The sequence below is a fragment of the Pseudoliparis swirei genome, chromosome 24, assembly GCF_029220125.1.
Source record: "Pseudoliparis swirei isolate HS2019 ecotype Mariana Trench chromosome 24, NWPU_hadal_v1, whole genome shotgun sequence".
NCBI classification, from domain to species: domain Eukaryota; kingdom Metazoa; phylum Chordata; class Actinopteri; order Perciformes; family Liparidae; genus Pseudoliparis; species Pseudoliparis swirei.
This window is the reverse complement of record NC_079411.1, coordinates 18,544,218-18,563,004: the sequence shown is the minus strand read 5'-3', so window position 1 is coordinate 18,563,004 and position 18,787 is coordinate 18,544,218. Positions and strand designations below refer to the sequence as shown.

General features: G+C 41.5%; 1 protein-coding gene across 5 annotated transcripts; it reads right to left on the bottom strand.

Annotated features, from left to right (window-relative positions):
- Positions 1-6,088: 6,088 nt before the first annotated feature.
- On the bottom strand, positions 6,089-18,490 carry rhot1b (ras homolog family member T1). 5 transcript variants are annotated; one of them, XM_056408833.1, is made up of 20 exons: positions 18,146-18,490; positions 17,339-17,397; positions 17,153-17,234; positions 16,968-17,011; positions 16,827-16,880; positions 16,638-16,690; positions 16,181-16,289; positions 15,330-15,431; positions 15,022-15,120; positions 14,796-14,904; positions 14,538-14,658; positions 13,601-13,685; positions 13,061-13,206; positions 10,132-10,232; positions 9,850-9,980; positions 9,627-9,710; positions 9,162-9,284; positions 8,890-9,092; positions 7,794-8,033; positions 6,089-7,364 (listed from the first exon to the last, which is right to left on the bottom strand). In XM_056408833.1, the coding sequence occupies exons 1-20, from the start codon at positions 18,180-18,182 to the stop codon at positions 7,214-7,216; spliced, it is 2,133 nt and encodes a 710-aa protein (XP_056264808.1). In that variant the 5' UTR covers positions 18,183-18,490; the 3' UTR covers positions 6,089-7,213. The 5 variants fall into 5 exon arrangements, with proteins under 5 accessions (XP_056264808.1, XP_056264803.1, XP_056264804.1 ...); XM_056408828.1 differs by having other exon boundaries at positions 6,089-7,331; positions 7,911-8,033; XM_056408829.1 differs by lacking the exon at positions 7,794-8,033 and having other exon boundaries at positions 6,089-7,331.
- Between the last annotated feature and the right edge of the window lie 297 nt (positions 18,491-18,787).

Here is an 18,787-nt window from a genome sequence, read left to right as displayed (position 1 = left end):
ACCCTCCTTGGATTGAGTGATGTCCTTTGGCAACACGGTTTTGAGGAGCAACTGATCAGAAAGATTATGCGACATGATATGTTCTCTGTATCTCCCCTGTAGAGAGCCATACATGTATCTGACAAAGGCCCCTGGTCTCAATTTTTTCTGCTTTTTCAGAATGGAGTGTTTAACAATGCCAAACCATCTCTCCACGTGGCAGTTTGTGTCCCTTGTTTTAATTGGACCAAAGGTGTCATCTTCAATATCAGTTGCATATCTTTTCAAGTTCCCCAACAGCAGACCACTCCAAAGGGGGAAAATGCCTAAATAGTTGTCGAAAAGTACATCTACAATGCCGGGGCAGAAGTATGGGTTTTCGCCATCATGTGGGGTCTTGGCATCTTCCTTTTCAATCTCGACCTTTACCTCCTCCAAGACGTTCTTGAATTCATAGGTAAAGGGAGATCTGCCAACAATTGTGTGGGCGTTTCGTCTTTCCTCTTCATCTTCCTCTTGAGCCAGGGGGCTCTCTTGAAATGTTTCGCTGTCTTCTGTGTCGGGAATCTTGGATTTCTTTATTAAGTCCTGCATGGTCTTCAAATGAATCATGACAGTATTGTTGTTGTGTTTACCCATTAAGACAGCGCACAGTGAGCAGAAGATTTTGAGTGCTGTGGTCATTGAGGTAGTGTTTTGCAACCTGGAAAATCCAAATGTCGCAAACTCCTTTAAACCTTTGTCTGCTGTTTTACTCCCAATTGATTGAGTGACAGCTTTGAGCATGTGTGCAGAGCAGATGTGAAGCACTGAATAGATTTGTATTTCCTTCCATGTCTTCTGTTTTAAACAAGTAGCAAACGCCCTGTCCAAGTAGCTGACAATACTCTCCTTGTTAAATGACAGAAGAACACTTTGAAGTAACGCCCAGCTGTAGTCCGTTTCTACCTGCTGTACTCTCAGTTTGGTGTACTGGGACACTTTTCGGATGAACTGCATTAGCCAGAATGTAATTGGTGGTACCGAATGTTCATTCGTCAGCATTTCACAGACTGGGAGGGGAGGTGCATTCTGACCACCTCCAGGAAGAGTGAGAGAATAGTAAAGCAGTCTTTTAGTCTGCCCAGGAACTTTAGATGCAACATTACCTGTGGCATCGAGGTACAAGGTCAGTGGGGTCTTCTGTCTCAAGTGCTGCACAACTATACCTATTCCTGTCTCAGTATACATATGCACACCGAAAGGGTCAACTTGGAAGTGCTGTATGTAGCCAGGCATCTTGTGAAACTCTGCATCACATTCCTTCATGATGTTTTGAATGAGGTGCATCTCCATAAAAACATCATCATGTATTCTTTTGCCCTTTCTGACCTCTGAACTGATCACTTTAAGAACATTTTTGTTCAGACTTCTGGTAATGTTTCCTGAAATCAACTCAGCAACAGGTTTTTGTTTTGTTTTGTTATAGAAGTGTTGACTCACTCCTTTACGAAGAGCTCTTGCAATTCTCCCTCTTCTTGAGTTTGCTGCTGGTCTGAATTTGTTTTCACTTTTTTTATGTGCCATTTTTCCTCTTTGGAAAACAGAGATTTTAACCAGGGACTCTCCAACTGGCTCCCTTTTCATTTGAAACAAGTATTTTGCACTACATGAAGGAAAGGTACATACTGCAGTGATGTTTAAAAATGGACTATTTGTTTTACGACTGTTCCCAATTTGGCTAATATTTTATACACAAAGATCAACAGATTACATTTTATTTGTATGCTTTGTATTTCTCCTGTCATCATTGTTTTAAGGACAAGGATATTAACCCTCCTGTTATGTTGCGGGTCAAATTGACCTGTTTCAAAGTTTGAAAACTATGTAATTACTACAATGAAAAGACAATAAAACAAAAAATATGACTTACCTATAGCCATGGATCTGGTGTGAAGGCAAGTTGTCAAAGGAATCCAATCGCATAAGGTAATTAGAGATGTCTTTCCCAGTCATTGTGGTTTGTATTCTCAGAAACTGAAAGTAGACTCAGAAACTGAAAGTAATTGAAAGTTGCACCTGATTGGCCGATTTAGTCATCCCCTGCATCCTCAATTTGATTGGTTATGGGGATGGTGGCCATGAGCTGATCGTAACAATCGACATGTCAGGTGAAACTACACTGGATACAATGAAAGTTATTGAATATTGTTTTCATAAAATATGAACAAATATTCATAATATTTGTTCAAAAACACATTTCTCCAAATTAACTGCTGTAGTACACTAATTGATGTAGATATTGAATGATTTCACTCTACACTTGATAACAGTGACGCTATTGAAGATTGTTTCCATAAATGATATCAATATATTCATAATAATTATTCAAAATCTTTTTTCTTCAAAGTAAGAGGTGTAGTCCACTAATGTGGAGCCCATTGATGTAGATGTTAAATGATTTCACTCTAGACTTGATAACAGTGATGCTATTGAAGATTGTTTCCATAAATATGACAAAATATTCATAATAATTATTCAAAAACACATTTCTCCAAAGTAAGAGGTGTAGTCCACTAATGTGGAGCCCATTGATGTATATATTGAATGATTTCACTCTACACTTGATAACAGTGACGCTATTGAAGATTGTTTCCATAAATGATATCAAAATATTCATTAAAATTATTCCAAATCTTTTTTCTCCAAAGTAAGAGGTGTAGTCCACTCATGTGGAGCCCATTGATGTAGATATTGAATGATTTCACTCTGGACTTGATAACAGTGATGCTATTGAAGATTGTTTCCATAAATGATATCAAAATATTCATAATAATTATTCAAAAACACATTTCTCCAAAGTAAGAGGTGTAGTCCACTAATGTGGAGCCCATTGATGTATATATTGAATGATTTCACTCTACACTTGATAACAGTGACGCTATTGAAGATTGTTTCCATAAATGATATCAAAATATTCATTACAATTATTCCAAATCTTTTTTCTCCAAAGTAAGAGGTGTTGTCCACTAATGTGGAGCCCATTGATGTAGATGTTGAACCCTGAATTGCTCCCTACGTCTATGGTGTATGATTGTAACAGGATTGTAAGTCGCTTTGAGGTTCTGGGACGGGGATGTCTATATGTACAGATTGTAAAGCACTCTGAGACAAATTTGTGAAAATGGGCTATAAAAATAAACTGAATTGAATTTGGATAAAAGCGTCAGCTAAATGTAATGTAATTGAATTATTGCAAGTCAATGTTGTACTTCATGCATATTGGATATTTCGAGCTACATCAAAACATCACACTGTATTTTACATGTTCTTCATATGTTTTGTCTGCTAAAATCTTGTAAAGTAAAAAAAAAAGCTATAAAATAAAGATGTAGAGGAGTAAAAAGTATCATATTTTCCTCTGAATTTCAGCGTACTAGAAGTAGAAGTGGTACGTAACGCATAAGGACACCTGGAATTATTTAAGAGCACACAGCGCTTGAGTAAATGCCGTTACATTCCACCACTGCACTTAAATTGCCTAATGGCTCAGAGAATGGGGAGTGTTCGAGGCCGTAAACTGCCCCCTCCTCCACCGCTACAATCACCCAAATGATCGGGTCCGATTTCAGGCAAGCACCTCCCTGTTACCTCCAGAGACATCATAGCAGACTAATAACTGGGTGGGAGCAATGCAGGAGGAGAAATGATGTGATGGCTCTGTGGTTGATCAGTATAGCTGCGCTAGCATTGCCATGGAAACAATATGGCCATTGGCCAGCTGATATTATTGGGCCTTGGGGTCTTTTCCCGATTCCCACACAGCAGGGTTAAAGTTGGACTCTGATATGTTTAAAAAAGAGCTATTCTGTATATATCATGTGCGGTCAGAGATCAAGCAATGGCCAAATGTGGAGATTCTGTATTTCCAATTTTAATTTATCGTGGCCTTATCGATAATTCTGACTTGTGCAAATTTGAACAGCCTCAAAATAATGTACTGTTACCTCTCAAATACTGATAATCATTCAAGCATAAACATAATGAATATAAGGACTTCAAGGCGTCCTGCTGAAACCATAAATAAAATCCATCATACAACATCAAACAAATTACAGGAATATTAGGACTTGGGCTGCACAATTAAAATCAGAATCAACAAAGTAGATGAATCCATTCATAAATAAACCCTTTCACTGTATCTAAAGGACAGATCACATTCCATTGTTCATATTACCAAGGAGCAAAATGAATTATTGTCTTGTTAGCTATACAGGCTCCAACGGGAATTTCAATTAAAAGCAGCTAATTGGACAAAATAAGCTTTGACGTGGCAGCTTTCACAAGTCCTGAGCAAACGTCAGCTGCAGAGCTGTGACAGGAGAGGCGGAGGAGGCAAGGCAGTGTGAACCAAAAGGAGGGAGGGAGACAAGATATACGGCAGGAAAAACACCTATGAAGTGGGAAAACCGAGCTCATGGTGCCAATAAATTACCAGCTGGGGAGTGTTGCCTCGTTCTGACAGGAGTCTGCGTCGTGTGATAACTTCTCTGAGCCACAGATCTTCACTGACGAACTCCGGCTGAGGTTCCACATGCGTTTTATTCCCATAATTGAACTGTCAGTGCCACAATACACCTGGAGGAGACATTTATCAGTTACTTATATGTAAGCCATTTTTCAGTTACTTTGAACTATTTCAGCCATTTAGTTACCTTTAGTTAGCAATTTATCATTCTGTTTAGCTATTTCATCCATTTATCAATTACCTTGAACTATGTATCAGTTACTTTAACCTGCATCAGCCAGTTATCAATGATTTCTTACTATTTAAACCATTTATCAATTATTTTTGAACTATTTCAGCTCTTTATCAATTACTTTTAGTTAGTTCAGCCAATTACTATACTCACTACTCTTACTATTAGCTAGCCTTGTAACCCGTTTATCACTTTCAGTGTACCATTTCAACATCTAACTTCCCACACACTCTGCAGTGCATCGCGGTGGTCAGGTGGTGCCGCTGATGCAGGCGGTGTAGAAGCTACTGTAGTACACCCCGAGGTACAATACTCCTGTTTGGGAATCACCTCAATGTCCTCTTTATCAAACACACACATCTTTAGCAGTATCACCAGAAGCAGTACTGCATGGCAGGGTCTTAATGATCATGTTAAACAGGAGTTCTCCTGCAGCACGGCGTCTGACTCTCACATAATTACAGATGCTCATTAGTGAGGAGCAGTGGTGCTTTAAATGTCCTGACAAAGCAGTTGAACCAGAGAATTCAGCTTCAGATGTCCAAATGCAGTGTTTCTTAGAACTTTATCGATTGAACAAGCCCAAGTTACAATGTTACTGTCTCAGCTGTCTAATTTATCACAAATGTTGAGTTGTGCTTTTATGTTTTTATTTTTTTTAAAGGTGTGTGGGTTAGTCAGTCAGCCTAAGGTCAGGAGATGTCAATTTAAGTAAAACCAGATGATGCCCCCCCCCCACACACACACACACACACTGCCCAGTTGGCTCAGCTCAAGCTAACCCAGAGTAATATGGTTGTTTAGAGAATAATCACACTTTTTTTTTTTATCTTGATCAAATCGTTGTACTGGATAAATAATGCAATAAAGATACATTTTAACCATGAATGTGGGATATTTCTAATATAACATCGTCATCCGTCCCTGGTACTTCTCCCCCAACAGACCGGCTCTTTATGGAAGCTGATGCTAAGTAAAGCATATTTACATGCCCGCCACTGGTTTTGTAGATGAGTGAGCCACTGGTGTTTTCTCTTCAAGCAATGCTGCCCTCTTGTGTCATTAGATGCTTGTTCCTTACTATCGGAATATACTAAATATGAACTAGTCTTGTCAGAATGGGATAAAAAGAAAGGTGACCTAGTGATGAATCATCAGAAACAAAAACATATTTACAGAAGCTCTGATGGTCACAAATAATTTAAAACGCTTGCTTTACGATAGTTAAAGAACACCGTCTGCATCGTGTAGCAAGCATCAGTCACAGAGCTGTTCAGAAAAACTAAGTAGGCTACCCTAATGTATTTATGTGACGGCTGGACAACTTCAAATCTCTTGGAAACTGAAAGGAAACGCCATCATACCAGATGTCATATAGATATTCGTTTATTGTAAACTTTTGGAAAGGCAGGGCAGAGTGATGACATCAAACGGGACCAATTGCATGGGCGTTAACATCTAGGGCCATATTTTTGCATCTTCTGCCATCAGTCGAGGCAGAAGGGCTGTCGAACCGAACTGTGACTCGACTGTTGTCGGTTTCAGCACTCCTGTCAATAAACATGATGAATACAACCCCGGGATTATGGGGAGGTGGACCGCAATGTAGAGAAGTTGGCATGCTGGTTCTTTTGCACAGCGAGTTTTAAAACGCTGGAATGTGATAGATAGAAAGGTCAGAAGCATGCACATGAAAAAAAATAACAGAGTGGCTGCAAATGTCAATGTCACACACACAGGAGCTGATGTTGGGGAAAAAGTGACCACGGTCAAGAGAGAGCAGCAGACTCTTCCACACATTCACATCCACTGATCAAACATTGACCTAAGACGCACAAATGTTAATAAAAAAATAATTTCAAAAAAGTGGGCATCCAAGTGTTTTGGGCCTGAAAAGCAAACTCGATTGTGAATATCAACGCTAACGTATGTGTGAGTTCATCACCAGGCCACTGAGCCATTAACACCGTTGCATCCAGTGTGTTGACGTGGCTCTTTTGAACAAAGACAAACAAATGGAGAGTCTACTCTAGCAAATATACTATTTACACAAAGTTCAGTCTAATAAAAGCACCAAGGTTATTGCAAACCTCACAGCTGACACCAAGTCCTTCCATTTATCCGCTTCCATTTGTCCTTCCATTTATCCGCTATGTACGTAAGCAACTCCATCATCTTAGTCACTACAGCGCATCAGCAGCTAACACTCATTTATTATATAAATATAGATATTTAACTTTGCAGACATTTGAAAACAAACAAATTATGGAAAGTAGCAATTTGGGTACAAAATTAAATATATATATTTTTATTCCCATGATAATAAATTGACAAAAGAACATGCACCAAATAAAAAAGAGGAATGTGTGCCATGGTGAGGTTTGACACATTTTTCCATCCCACCAAAAACACAACAATGACTGACGTCCTAATGCCATCAAATTAGCTCTGTATGTAGCATGGGGCCGAGAGGGTTGGACCCGGGGGCCGGAGAATCACCGTGGCTTGAGCAGCACCCTGTACATGGCGAAGCCCAGCATGGCACACACCGTGGCACCGGCACTCGCTCTCAACCAGAAGGTTGAGCTCTTCAGGTCTGCTTGTCTGACGTGTCTGTAAAACAGAGGGAGGCAGTTGAAGAGAGAGAGAGAGAGATATCAATATAGAGAAGGGGAGGACAATAAAGAGTACAGAGACGATGAGGTATTACTTGCGAAGGGTTGGCGTGAAAATAAATAAGACAAACTGAAATAAAAACATGGGTGAAATGACGGAGGAGGGCTGCAGCCTCGACGCATGCTGAAAAAAAAAAAAAGCCAGTCAAACAGATGACAGACGTGCAGGGTTGTAGTTTTGACACTAGAAAGACAACAAGGAAGTTGACGCCAACGCCATGACAATGAGACTGAGATCAGAATAAAAAAGTGCATGCTGTCAATCCTACTGTTGTACAGGAAGCAACATCAAAGGTAGATGGAAAATTAAGATTTAATAAAAAATGGAAAATGACAGTCAAAGGAATTCTAATGGGGAAATGCGTGCGACATTCTTTTCTAATTCTTAAAAATACAACGACTTTCCAAAAAAATAAAAGAAATGAGGGGAATGAACGCGACAAGCTGAGGCGGCGATGACGACCGATCATGAGGCTGATGGGATGCAGAGAGACGGTTGAAAAAAGGCAAGAAGGACCTTCTGAGTACAACAGCGTAGAGTTTGGCCCTGACCGTCTGCAGCAGCTCAGAGTTGAGGAAGTTCTGACACAAGCAGAAGGCGCACCGGTTACAAGTGCACATGCAGCGCAACCGGGCGTGGCTTAGGAGGACATGGGGAAGACAAAAACACCAACACAGTTTGTATTTCGGAGGAAGAAAGTCACACGGTTAGAGTTTTAAGAGGCCAACAACAATAGATGAGTCGTATGAGGCTCAGCGCCGGGGAGCCAGAAGCCATAACAAGGAAAACAGATCAACCGTACGCAACTTTTAGGTTCCTGAATTATCCAAGCATCGGGAAGAAGGAATCAAGTACACTCAAATGATCACTGGATTATTCTCAAAATAGAGTTGAATGATGAGAATAAATCAGTGGATTAATGGAGACTGAAGTGCATCACGTATGATACGGACACTTGGAGAGTAGGAGACCCCCCCCCCCACCTCCTGAGGAGGCAGGTTTATCCACAGGCATGGAGAGAAGTTACAAACAGTCTCAGTGGGATTTGAAGAAGAAAAAAAGGCCTCCCATCTGTACACAGGATTTCCTGCCATTCAGGACCCAGCTGCAGGAACAACTGCAATTCCCTTATTTATACGATATCAGGAACAATGGTGATGCACAAAAGCCCCGAGACGGAAGCAAAAATTAATTCTGCTCATCGATTTTCTTAAGTCTGATCTAAATAGGACTTAATTTCTTCCAATGTGCTCTTAAAACAAAGTACGTACATATTACCAAACTGAACATTTTAACCTTAAAGAAGGTAGGTTCCATTGTAGGACTGTTACACCGCGTTAGTTCTACATGACAAAAATGGCCACTTTAGAACATTTTAAACCAGACAGGCGGGCCTGTTAACAGAGAAAGGTACAACTTGAGTTGTACTTAGCTTGGGGACCTTAAGTGACAAGTGCAAGGTCCACCAATCCAGATGGAGGGTCTCCATACTTACGGGTACATGGCCATAGTGGTCAGCTTGGTGTAGATGTCTCTGCTGGGCGCTGCTGCAGTGTTACAGGTGAAGGACTGGGGAGGTGGCATCTTGTGCCTCCTGCAGAACTCCAGAGGACTGCAGCCGTACATCTGTTTGATCTCCGGCAGGTCCGACTTCGCCGCGATCATCATGCATGGTACCTTGCTGTCCATGAAGTATTGCTGAGGAGGGAAAGAGAGCGGCGGTTACGGTGTCGCTCGTCTTTCGCTGTAATGTGCGCACGGTTTTACCTTGAAGACCGTGGCGCAGTACTCGAAGGAGTAAGGGTTGCTGACATCGTAGAACAGGCAGACGATGTCACAGGCCAGATCGGCCTCAGACAGGGAGTCGAAGTCAGGGAACACTTCATGAAGCTGAGGGGAGGGGGTTCGAAGACGTGTCAGATAGTTGCCAATAATCTCTGCATCACTGTGGCCTGCTTTCGTGGCCTGGTTTATTTACCACCACGGCATTTAAAAATAAAACGTGTTTCATTGTGGACGGCAGCACAGGGAGTGCCTGTGTGTGAAAACATTATGAAAAAAGGCAAAAAGTGCAGGTAATAGTTAGGTGCTGGAGTAAACTTGTACGAACATTGTTTAAATACTTTTAAAACCATTGCGCAATGTGCCTCGCTAAAGGAAGAACAAATATTGAGGCATTCAGTGCGACAGACACACACACACACACACACAAGGGGCCTCTTTGAAACTCACAAGAAGGTATTTCTCCTGGCCGTAAACGTAGGTGGTGCTGATGGCGTAGTAGGATCTGTGTTCCTCTCGGATCGTTTTTTGGCGCTGAAAGAAGAGAAGAGACGTCACGTCGAAGCAGATCGTGACATGAATCTAGGGTTGAAAGCATCAGGGGGTGAATTCTGATTTGAGTCTGTGTGAGATACAGATTAATGTAAGAATGAGAAGCATCTGTTTTATTCACCATGTGGTTTCTACCCAGGAACGCTTGCAGGAAGCCGCTCTTGCCGCTGCCAATGTCTCCAAAGACATTACAGCGGAAGACGCTGCGCTGCGTCTGCTTCTTCTGCAGGTCAATCTTCTTATCTCTGGTCACTGTGCAGGGGAGGGGGGGGCATCAAAGGATCAGTTCAGACTGCTGCTGTATGTCAACTATATTTGTGATATCACAATAAACCCTAATACAGATCTACAACCCTTGTATTGAATGTGAATATGGAGAAGAAGTTGTGATGGTGTAATCGACCTGTGATCCCTGATGCTTGGGACTCGTGCTCTGCAATTATTGAGTAACCGAGGTAACCCAAATACTCCAGGCATCGCTGGACATCCAGATATGTTGTTAACCTGAACAAACGCACATGGAAGTCAAAAGACACAAAACAAGAGATTAATCAAGTTAAGAAACCCATGTGACAGAGATTGTGTTGAATACATAGTGTAGTGGCACTCCGTCTAGTTCTGATTCTTCTGTACCACACTTTTGCGATCAGTCTTAAAAACTAATTGACACAAGTAGTTCTTTCATACAAAAGGATGTTTACTAAAAAACGTAGAGTACATGTTCACACGGTCAAAAAACGATGTCGCTTCCAACAACTCTGAGCTCAAACACGACTGACAGTCCAACACACAGCTGTTATACTGATGTGACATCATCTGATTGGAAGCTTACATTCAGACAAATTATTTAGCTTTCAAATACAATACTAAACTAGAACGGGCACTCGGTAGAGCGCATACCTTCGCATATCACAAGATTGGGCATTGAATTATGAACATTTTGGCATTAGTTGCATGCCAATTAGACAAAAATGTATCGTGCTATGGTAAAAAAAAAGATTTTGACCTTTCCATGACCTTGACCTTTGACCCGATTGATCCCAAAATCTAATCAAATGGTCCCCGGATAATAACCAATCATCCCACCAAATTCCATGTGATTCAAGAAGATTTGACCTGTTCATGACCTTTGACCTTGACCTTTGACCCGATCGATCCCAAAATCTAGTCAACTGGTCCCCGGATAATAAACAATCATCCCACCAAATTTCATGCAATTCGGTTCAATACTTTTTGAGTTCTGCGAAAGATTTTGACCTGTTCATGACCTTTGACCCGATCGATCCCAAAATCTAATCAACTGGTCCCGGATAATAAACAATCATCCCACCAAATTTCATGCGATTCGGTTCAATACTTTTTGAGTTCTGCGGAAGATTTTGACCTGTTCATGACCTTTGACCCGATCGATCCCAAAATCTAATCAACTGGTCCCCGGATAATAAACAATCATCCCACCAAATTTCATGCGATTCGGTTCAATACTTTTTGAGATTATACAAATAAATAAATAAATGAATACTGTTAAACTAAACATTCTTTCAAATCATAATGAAAAGGATTTATATATAGTTACCTTTTTAAATCTTTTAAAACTAAATTATTATAACAAATGAAACTAGAATGGGCACTCGGTAGAGCGCATACCTTCGCATATCACAAGATTGGGCATTGAATTATGAACATTTTGGCATTAGTTGCATGCCAATTGGACAAAAATGTATCGTGCTATGGTAAAAAAAAGAGTTTGAACTTTCCATGACCTTGACCTTTGACCCGATTGATCCCAAAATCTAATCAAATGGTCCCCGGATAATAACCAATCATCCCACCAAATTTCATGCGATTCAAGAACATTTTGACCTGTTCATGACCTTTGACCCGATCTATCCCAAAATCTAGTCAACTGGTCCCCGGATAATAAACAATCATCTCACCAAATTTCATGCGATTCTGTTCAATACTTTTTGAGTTCTGTGAAAGATTTTGACCTGTTCATGACCTTTGACCTTTGACCCGATCAATCCCAAAATCTAATCAACTGGTCCCCGGATAATAAACAATCATCCCACCAAATTTCATGCGATTCGGTTCAATACTTTTTGAGTTCTGCGAAAGATTTTGACCTGTTCATGACCTTTGACCTTTGACCCGATCGATCCCAAAATCTAATCAACTGGTCCCCGGATAATAAACAATCATCCCACCAAATTTCATGTGATTCGGTTCAATACTTTGAGTTTTGCGAATAACACGCATACAAATAAATAAATTAATAAATGGCGATCAAAACATAACCTTCCGGCATTTTCAATGCGAAGGTAACTAGAACGGGCACTCGGTAGTTCGCATATCACAAGATTGGGCATTGAATTATGAACATTTTGGCATTAGTTGCATGCCAATTGGACAAAATGTATCGTGCTATGGTAAAAAAAGAGTTTGACCTTTCCATGACCTTGACCTTTGACCCGATTGATCCCAAAATCTAATCAAATGGTCCCCGGATAATAACCAATCATCCCACCAAATTTCATGCGATTCAAGAACATTTTGACCTGTTCATGACCTTTGACCTTGACCTTTGACCCGATCGATCCCAAAATCTAGTCAACTGGTCCCCGGATAATAAACAATCATCCCACCAAATTTCATGCGATTCGGTTCAATACTTTTTGAGATTTGCGAATAACACGCATACAAATAAATAAATAAATAAATAAATGGCGATCAAAACATAACCTTCCGGCATTTTCAATGCGAAGGTAATCATGCATTTGGCTCTTACACATAGCAACGGTAAATACTCAGGCATTGGTGGTTTCCTGATAACAATTAGCAAATAGTTAATCAAAAGTGTTGAAAGATATGTGTAACATTTGAACTAAGTTTGATACCTAGTTTTGTATCTGTTAACTAATAAGACAATTGGTGTCATCTTTGCACTTTCTTTTCTGCCCATGTTAGACACAGCATCAGTTTTTATCATGCCAGCAGAGTTTCTGACTTGTGGTACAAACCACATGTATTAAACACAAAAATAAATTATTTAAAAAAGGATAGATTTGTATCCCCGTTATTTTATCCAATAACATATTGCTACTTCAGTCTACAGGTGTCGGCATTAAAACTACATTTTCAATGCGGCTAAAAAACCAGTTTGCTTCTTATATAAGAAAATATATAAATTAGTTTTCTCTATTTCGTTTTTAGGGTGATGGCATTATCAAAATATAACAAATATTATAAGCTTTGCTTGAAAAATCTAAATAGAAACTTCAAATGTAAAAAAAGACACTGCACAGCCCTAAACTTAACGAGTGGCCACTTACGTCCACTGGGAGAGATATCCCTGGTAGGTGATCCAGCCCTGGTCATTAGTGCAAACTGTATTATTGACATCTGGACCCCAGGGCATGTAGGGAAACACATCAAACAAGTCCCTCGTCTCTTCTGGTGACAAGGCACAGTCACGGTCCTGATAAATGCAAAAGGTCGGTTACTGTTCGGGATGGCGTGCGACGGCAAACTAGGAACAATTTTGCTCAAGGGAGGAAATGTGTTCTTTAGTTAGCCGGCTGTCATCTTTACCCGTGTAAACAAACACGAGGGACTGGAGCACTCGCTCACAGATGGACAGAAAGCACATGACGGTCCAAGCTGCCACCTTTCCCCTCCTTGACTTTCACTCTAACCTAATTCTTCGGTCAATCCCTCCCCGGTGGCAACACGTTAAATCTCGCCTCAGCAGGTGGTCAGCGGCGGCTCCGCCGGTGTATTTTGGTTTCGTGCAGCGTTCCGTACCGAGCGGCTCTCCGTGAAAGCCTCTCCGAGGGTAAAGTAAATACAGAACTGGGTTTACAGGATCGCACCTTGTCATGTTTGTCAAAGATGCTCTGGAGGAAGAGGTAGGCGTTGTGGTTGAGCTCTGTGGTGCAGTCTGGAGGGAGCTTCAACCTGGAGACAGCCATGTGAGGACAAGGTGAAAGGTATGGTCAGTGAGCAGAACACAAGATAAACACACAAAACACTTCTACAAAAGAGGAGAGATGTTTTAATTTGCTTCCTGGTCCTCAGTAGAAATATGTATCCTTATCCTTCCTTGCTAAAAACTGCAGCGTTATGGAAAGTACTGAATCTATCGTCTCATTTAAAGGCTTAACAGTGCTGATGGTTTAATTAAAATAAGCAAAAAGGTTTAAAGATGTTTAAATTTAACCAAAAGGGGGCTTTGTGTTTGAGGAAAGTACAGAGAAGAAATCAAATTGCCACTGACGCGCCATGGGTTTCGGAGTCGACGCAGCCAAAAAGAAAGTAATGTCCATTTCGGTATGTTACGATTCTGATAATTTATTTCTTAAACAAACAAAAAGAACAAACGCTGACACTTCCTCTCTGTGCTGATGCTGGTTAAAAACCATAGGCCACCCTGGTGCATGCTGGTCCTGTGCCTATCCACCTCTACATATAACCACAGGTGCCCAGTGTTACCCAATCAGTGAACCTAAAACTAAATATATTTAAACAACAATCATAATGTATTAAACTAAACTACAACTATCATAAGAAACAACTAAACTAACATATCAAAATATAACCTAAAAAAGCAATAAATAATCAATTTTACTTTTCAATAAAACCTAAACACAAATGTTAACTTAAATAGCTCCAACATACAGTATTACCCTTTAAAGAGTAATAATGAGTCCCGACACTCATTAAGGGAAATAATGAGGCTTTTATTAAGGATGGAGTTGATGATGTGTCTCTAGAACAAACAAAAAAGAAAGAAAAAAGGCTGAGACTCACGGAGGGAAGAGGTAGTCCTGATTTAACTCCAGGTCATCGTCGTACCCAAACCTCCTCAGCACCGTCCACGTTGTCTCATGGCGACCCCGCTGGATGAACAGGGTGTGGAGGAACAGGAAGCCTGGCGCAGAATATCACAGAAAAAACTAATAATACCATCCGGTAATAATGTCACAAGAGACTGTGTACACGTAAACACGAGAATGACGAGGATGATGAGGATGAGGAGGATGAGGAGGCCGATCTGTGCGTTCCTACCCGTCAGAGTGAGTCCGTTGTCACACACTCCGTCGCTCAAATTCTTCCTCACCACATTTTTGACGTCCTCCAGCGCCTGAGACTCTAGTGGGGTGTTGAAGCACGTCCGCTGTGAGCGATCAGACACATTGTTGTCGTCAAAAAGAGCCAAAGACCTTTTAGTTTTTTGTGATTTTATAACCCCATTGTTAACTTTGTCAGCTACAGCAGCCATGAGCCAATTTACCTGGAAGAAATTGAGCTCATTATCGTTGAGAATCCCATCATTGTCCAGGTCAGACACTTTGAAGATTCGAGTCAGGGCTTTGACACAAAGGGACTTCATCTGGGAATCAAAAAAGGGAAATCTAAAGTTCCCTTTGACAAATGCATATTGTAATTCACCTACTGAAATGCAGCGATGTATTCCGCTTTCAGACCTTAACTCTCTCAAATGGAAATTCATACGTTTTATTTTTCTAATCTTGACGCCGATAGCTATCTGCATCACAAAAACAGTGGCGAAGAATCGGCACAGTATAGTTCCGCTCTTACGTCTCTTCTCTCTGGACAGTAAAGAGGACCTGTGGGGTGCAGCACCGCCTTTTGGGCATAGTAGAACAGCTCCGAGATGTTCTTCAGGTTCTTTGCTGAGCACTAGAAAAGAAAGAACAGGGTTTGATCCTAATGTAGAAACATATACCGTTTACGAATACGCTATATAACAGTGTAAACAAATTATATAGATAGACATATACACACACTGTATGTAGGAGCTCAGAAGGGGTATGAGCACACCTGATCTGTCTGAGCCACACGTCTGGTTGGAAAAAAAGAAACATCACCGCCTCGCTGTCGTCTACCTCCAACAACCAGTAAAGTTGCAGTTTTACATCCATGTCCGTCCTAAAATGTCATCACTTTGTCCTTTTTGGCATTTGGTCAAAATTGTCCTAATTAGCATGTGAAGTCTTGTGTTATGGGTCCAAAACAAGTGACCTTTGACATTCTAAATCAGGTTTACCTTGAGTGCAACTTTGTCATTAAAAAAATAAAACAAATCTTTGCACCAGCTTAAGTGGACTTTTAAAACCCTTAAAAAGCTGCTGCTAATAAAGTAAAAAAGAAACTGTCTGGATGTTAACTTAAAAACAATCCTGTTACTCTTTGCTCCTAAAATGACTCCACCCAACAGTTATGGACACTTGCGCCCCCTTCATGTTTCATGTAATAATGCTAGAGGATATCGATTTCCCTTTGTGTTTACATCCCTTGTGAGCTGGTTTACTGAGCGACACGTCACTCGTCTCTCTACCAGCAGCATTGCCTCAATACGGAAGCGTTTAGCAGCCAAATCTAAAACAGCATCAACTTCAATGTTCTGCTGTTGAGGAACGGTCTCTCACCTCGACGCAAGTCTCTATCTCACTGTAACGGTTCATGATGGGCAGGATGGTCTCCATGCTGCTGTGTTCCACCAGGTCCGACTTGTTGCCCACCAGAATCAGAGGAACCCTGAACCACACACACACGTTTATTTACAAGAACATAAACTCTAAATCTAACGGTGACTTTTTTATTATGTTTTAGTAATTTCCCTTGTGAACACAGCACAACAAAAAAACAGAGAATGAGGCTGAATCTGCTCATTGGAAAAATGCTGCATTTCCATGTCAGCTCTCCACTTACAGAGAAGCTCTTGTGAGGCATTTTCCACCCCATGACTGAAAGTCACCACTTCAAATCACCGCCAGAAGGACTCCATGAACTGGTCTATTCACCTCATGTTTTATTTCGAATGTAATATAATTGTCCAAAGCTGAGCCGACAAAGAAAACTCGTTATTTTTAGACAAGTTCACACCTGCTGTCCTTGTCCGTGTTCTCAGTAATGAGGGGGATCCAGTGGCTCGTCACCTATGGAAAACAAAAAGGTAGGGAGGATTAAAACGGAACAGATCATCACCCATGTCCCACCGCCCACCTCACAAGTGTTACAGTTTAACTGCAATACGAACCAATTATGGAGATGCCAGGCTCAGTAGCTGCTCACCTTTTCAATGGACGTCTTGCTGTTGACAGAGTAGACGATGCAAATCACATTCGCCTACGAGAGAGACCAACAGACACACACATGAGGCTTACGCCTGAACTCAGCACTTCTCTAACAGGAGGGCACAACGTGGCGACTGACCTTGGAGATCTCCTGAAACAACTGCTCATCGGTCTGCTCTGCCTCTGCAGGAGAAAGATGTGTGGACTGCGGTTAAAAAAAACAGGAAAGTGCTCTAAACATAGAACGTTGTACGGGACCAATGTCACCAAAATTCAATGCATTTTAATCCCAAACAAAAAGAAACAGTCGTCGTCTTAAGGTACCCGAGTAGTCCACGATGTGTGTGGGAACCCTCTCTGGTGTGACGTCTGCAGGGATGGTGATTTCCTCAGCGCGGTAGGGAACCTGGGATAAATGGAACACGGTCATCACTTGCGTCACGCAGACACGTTTACAACCAGTTTGACGCGATTTCACCAACTTCTGACAGAATAATCATGTAAGCGTACCACTTTCGGGAACTCCTCGCTGACCAGCGACATGATGAGAGAGGTCTTCCCCACTTTGGCTGTGGAAAGAGGGCAGAGGAGTGAGAGTTTAGTGCAAATGAGACAGATTCTTAGCAAACACGTCACCACATTCCCTTAATAAATCATAACAATTCAATTAATATTGTAGCCGTGGGGACATCATTTCTTGATTGATCATGAAAAAGAGACGTTATATCATTCTGGAAACAGCTGGGTTTCCTGTGAAGAAAAAACACTTTCTTCAGATGGAACGATTGGAAAATAAAATGATCTTTCCTTCTGGAGGTCACTTCCTGAAAAGCCCAAAATGCATTCCATGAATTCAATGAGCAGCGAAAACCACAGATGGGGAGATGTCACCTGACCGAGCAAGAGTTTCAAATAGATGTCCTTCTCTCTGTACAATTAGATACATGCATTTGGCTTTGCTGGGGAGGAAGGATTTTAAATGTTCTTCTCAAGAAAACATGGGCGAATAAGCTTACAATATCTTTGCAGAAGTTGAGACCCAAACATCCATTTTAAAAAGGAGCATCCTAGTCCAAGTCTACAACAGACAATCAAGTGACACAAATGGATAGTTGTGGAAAAGAAATATCCACCAACTGTTTTAGAAAGCCACGGCTGATGGAGGAGATGTACGTTTCCTCTGCAGGATACGTTACACACAGAGACTGTAACACAGAGTAGCGCTGCCACAATAAGGACGCGTGAACTGATCCGCATGAGACGGAGGTCCTCGTCCAGCTGACGCTGCAGACAACAACAGTGCACAGCTTCACTTACGCTCTCCCACCAATAATATCCGCACGTCCTTGCGCATCCTCCTCCTCGGCGTCGACAAGCTCGGTCAACGGGCTCGTGTTGAACATTGATGCTCCCGTCTGGTTGAAGGACACAAGCAGCCAGCTCTCCTCGGCCCCGACTCGCTTGCTAACAGCTACATTCGCATGACAGCTCCGGGTTCGCCTTGGTCACAACAGCCGGGCGGTGCGCCGCTCACACAGCTGAACAAGCCGTGAGATAAACGGGACTCTCACGCGGTGCTTTCAGTATTCCTCCACCTCAGTACGCCGGGCTGCCAATGCCGCGGTGTCGAGCCAGCTAACGCTCACAGACTTGACTGTTGAAGCGTCAGAAGGCGCTCGTGCTTTCCGCCACGCCCCTTCTTTGAGGGGCGAGCAAAGATCGTATATCAGTGACAGAATCGCATTTTAAAAAATCATGATTATCATCTCCATCTAATGATTAGATGGAGATGATAATCATGATAATCATGATTCTAATCCTATGATTCCATTCGGCACGTGAGAGCGTTTGCAGTATTTATTTAAGTAATACAATGTAATAAAACTGCGACTTAAAATCTGTCGTGCAGGTTTGCAAAAAACTTCCGGAAAACCTTCAGTAAAAGTAAATTGTTCAAAA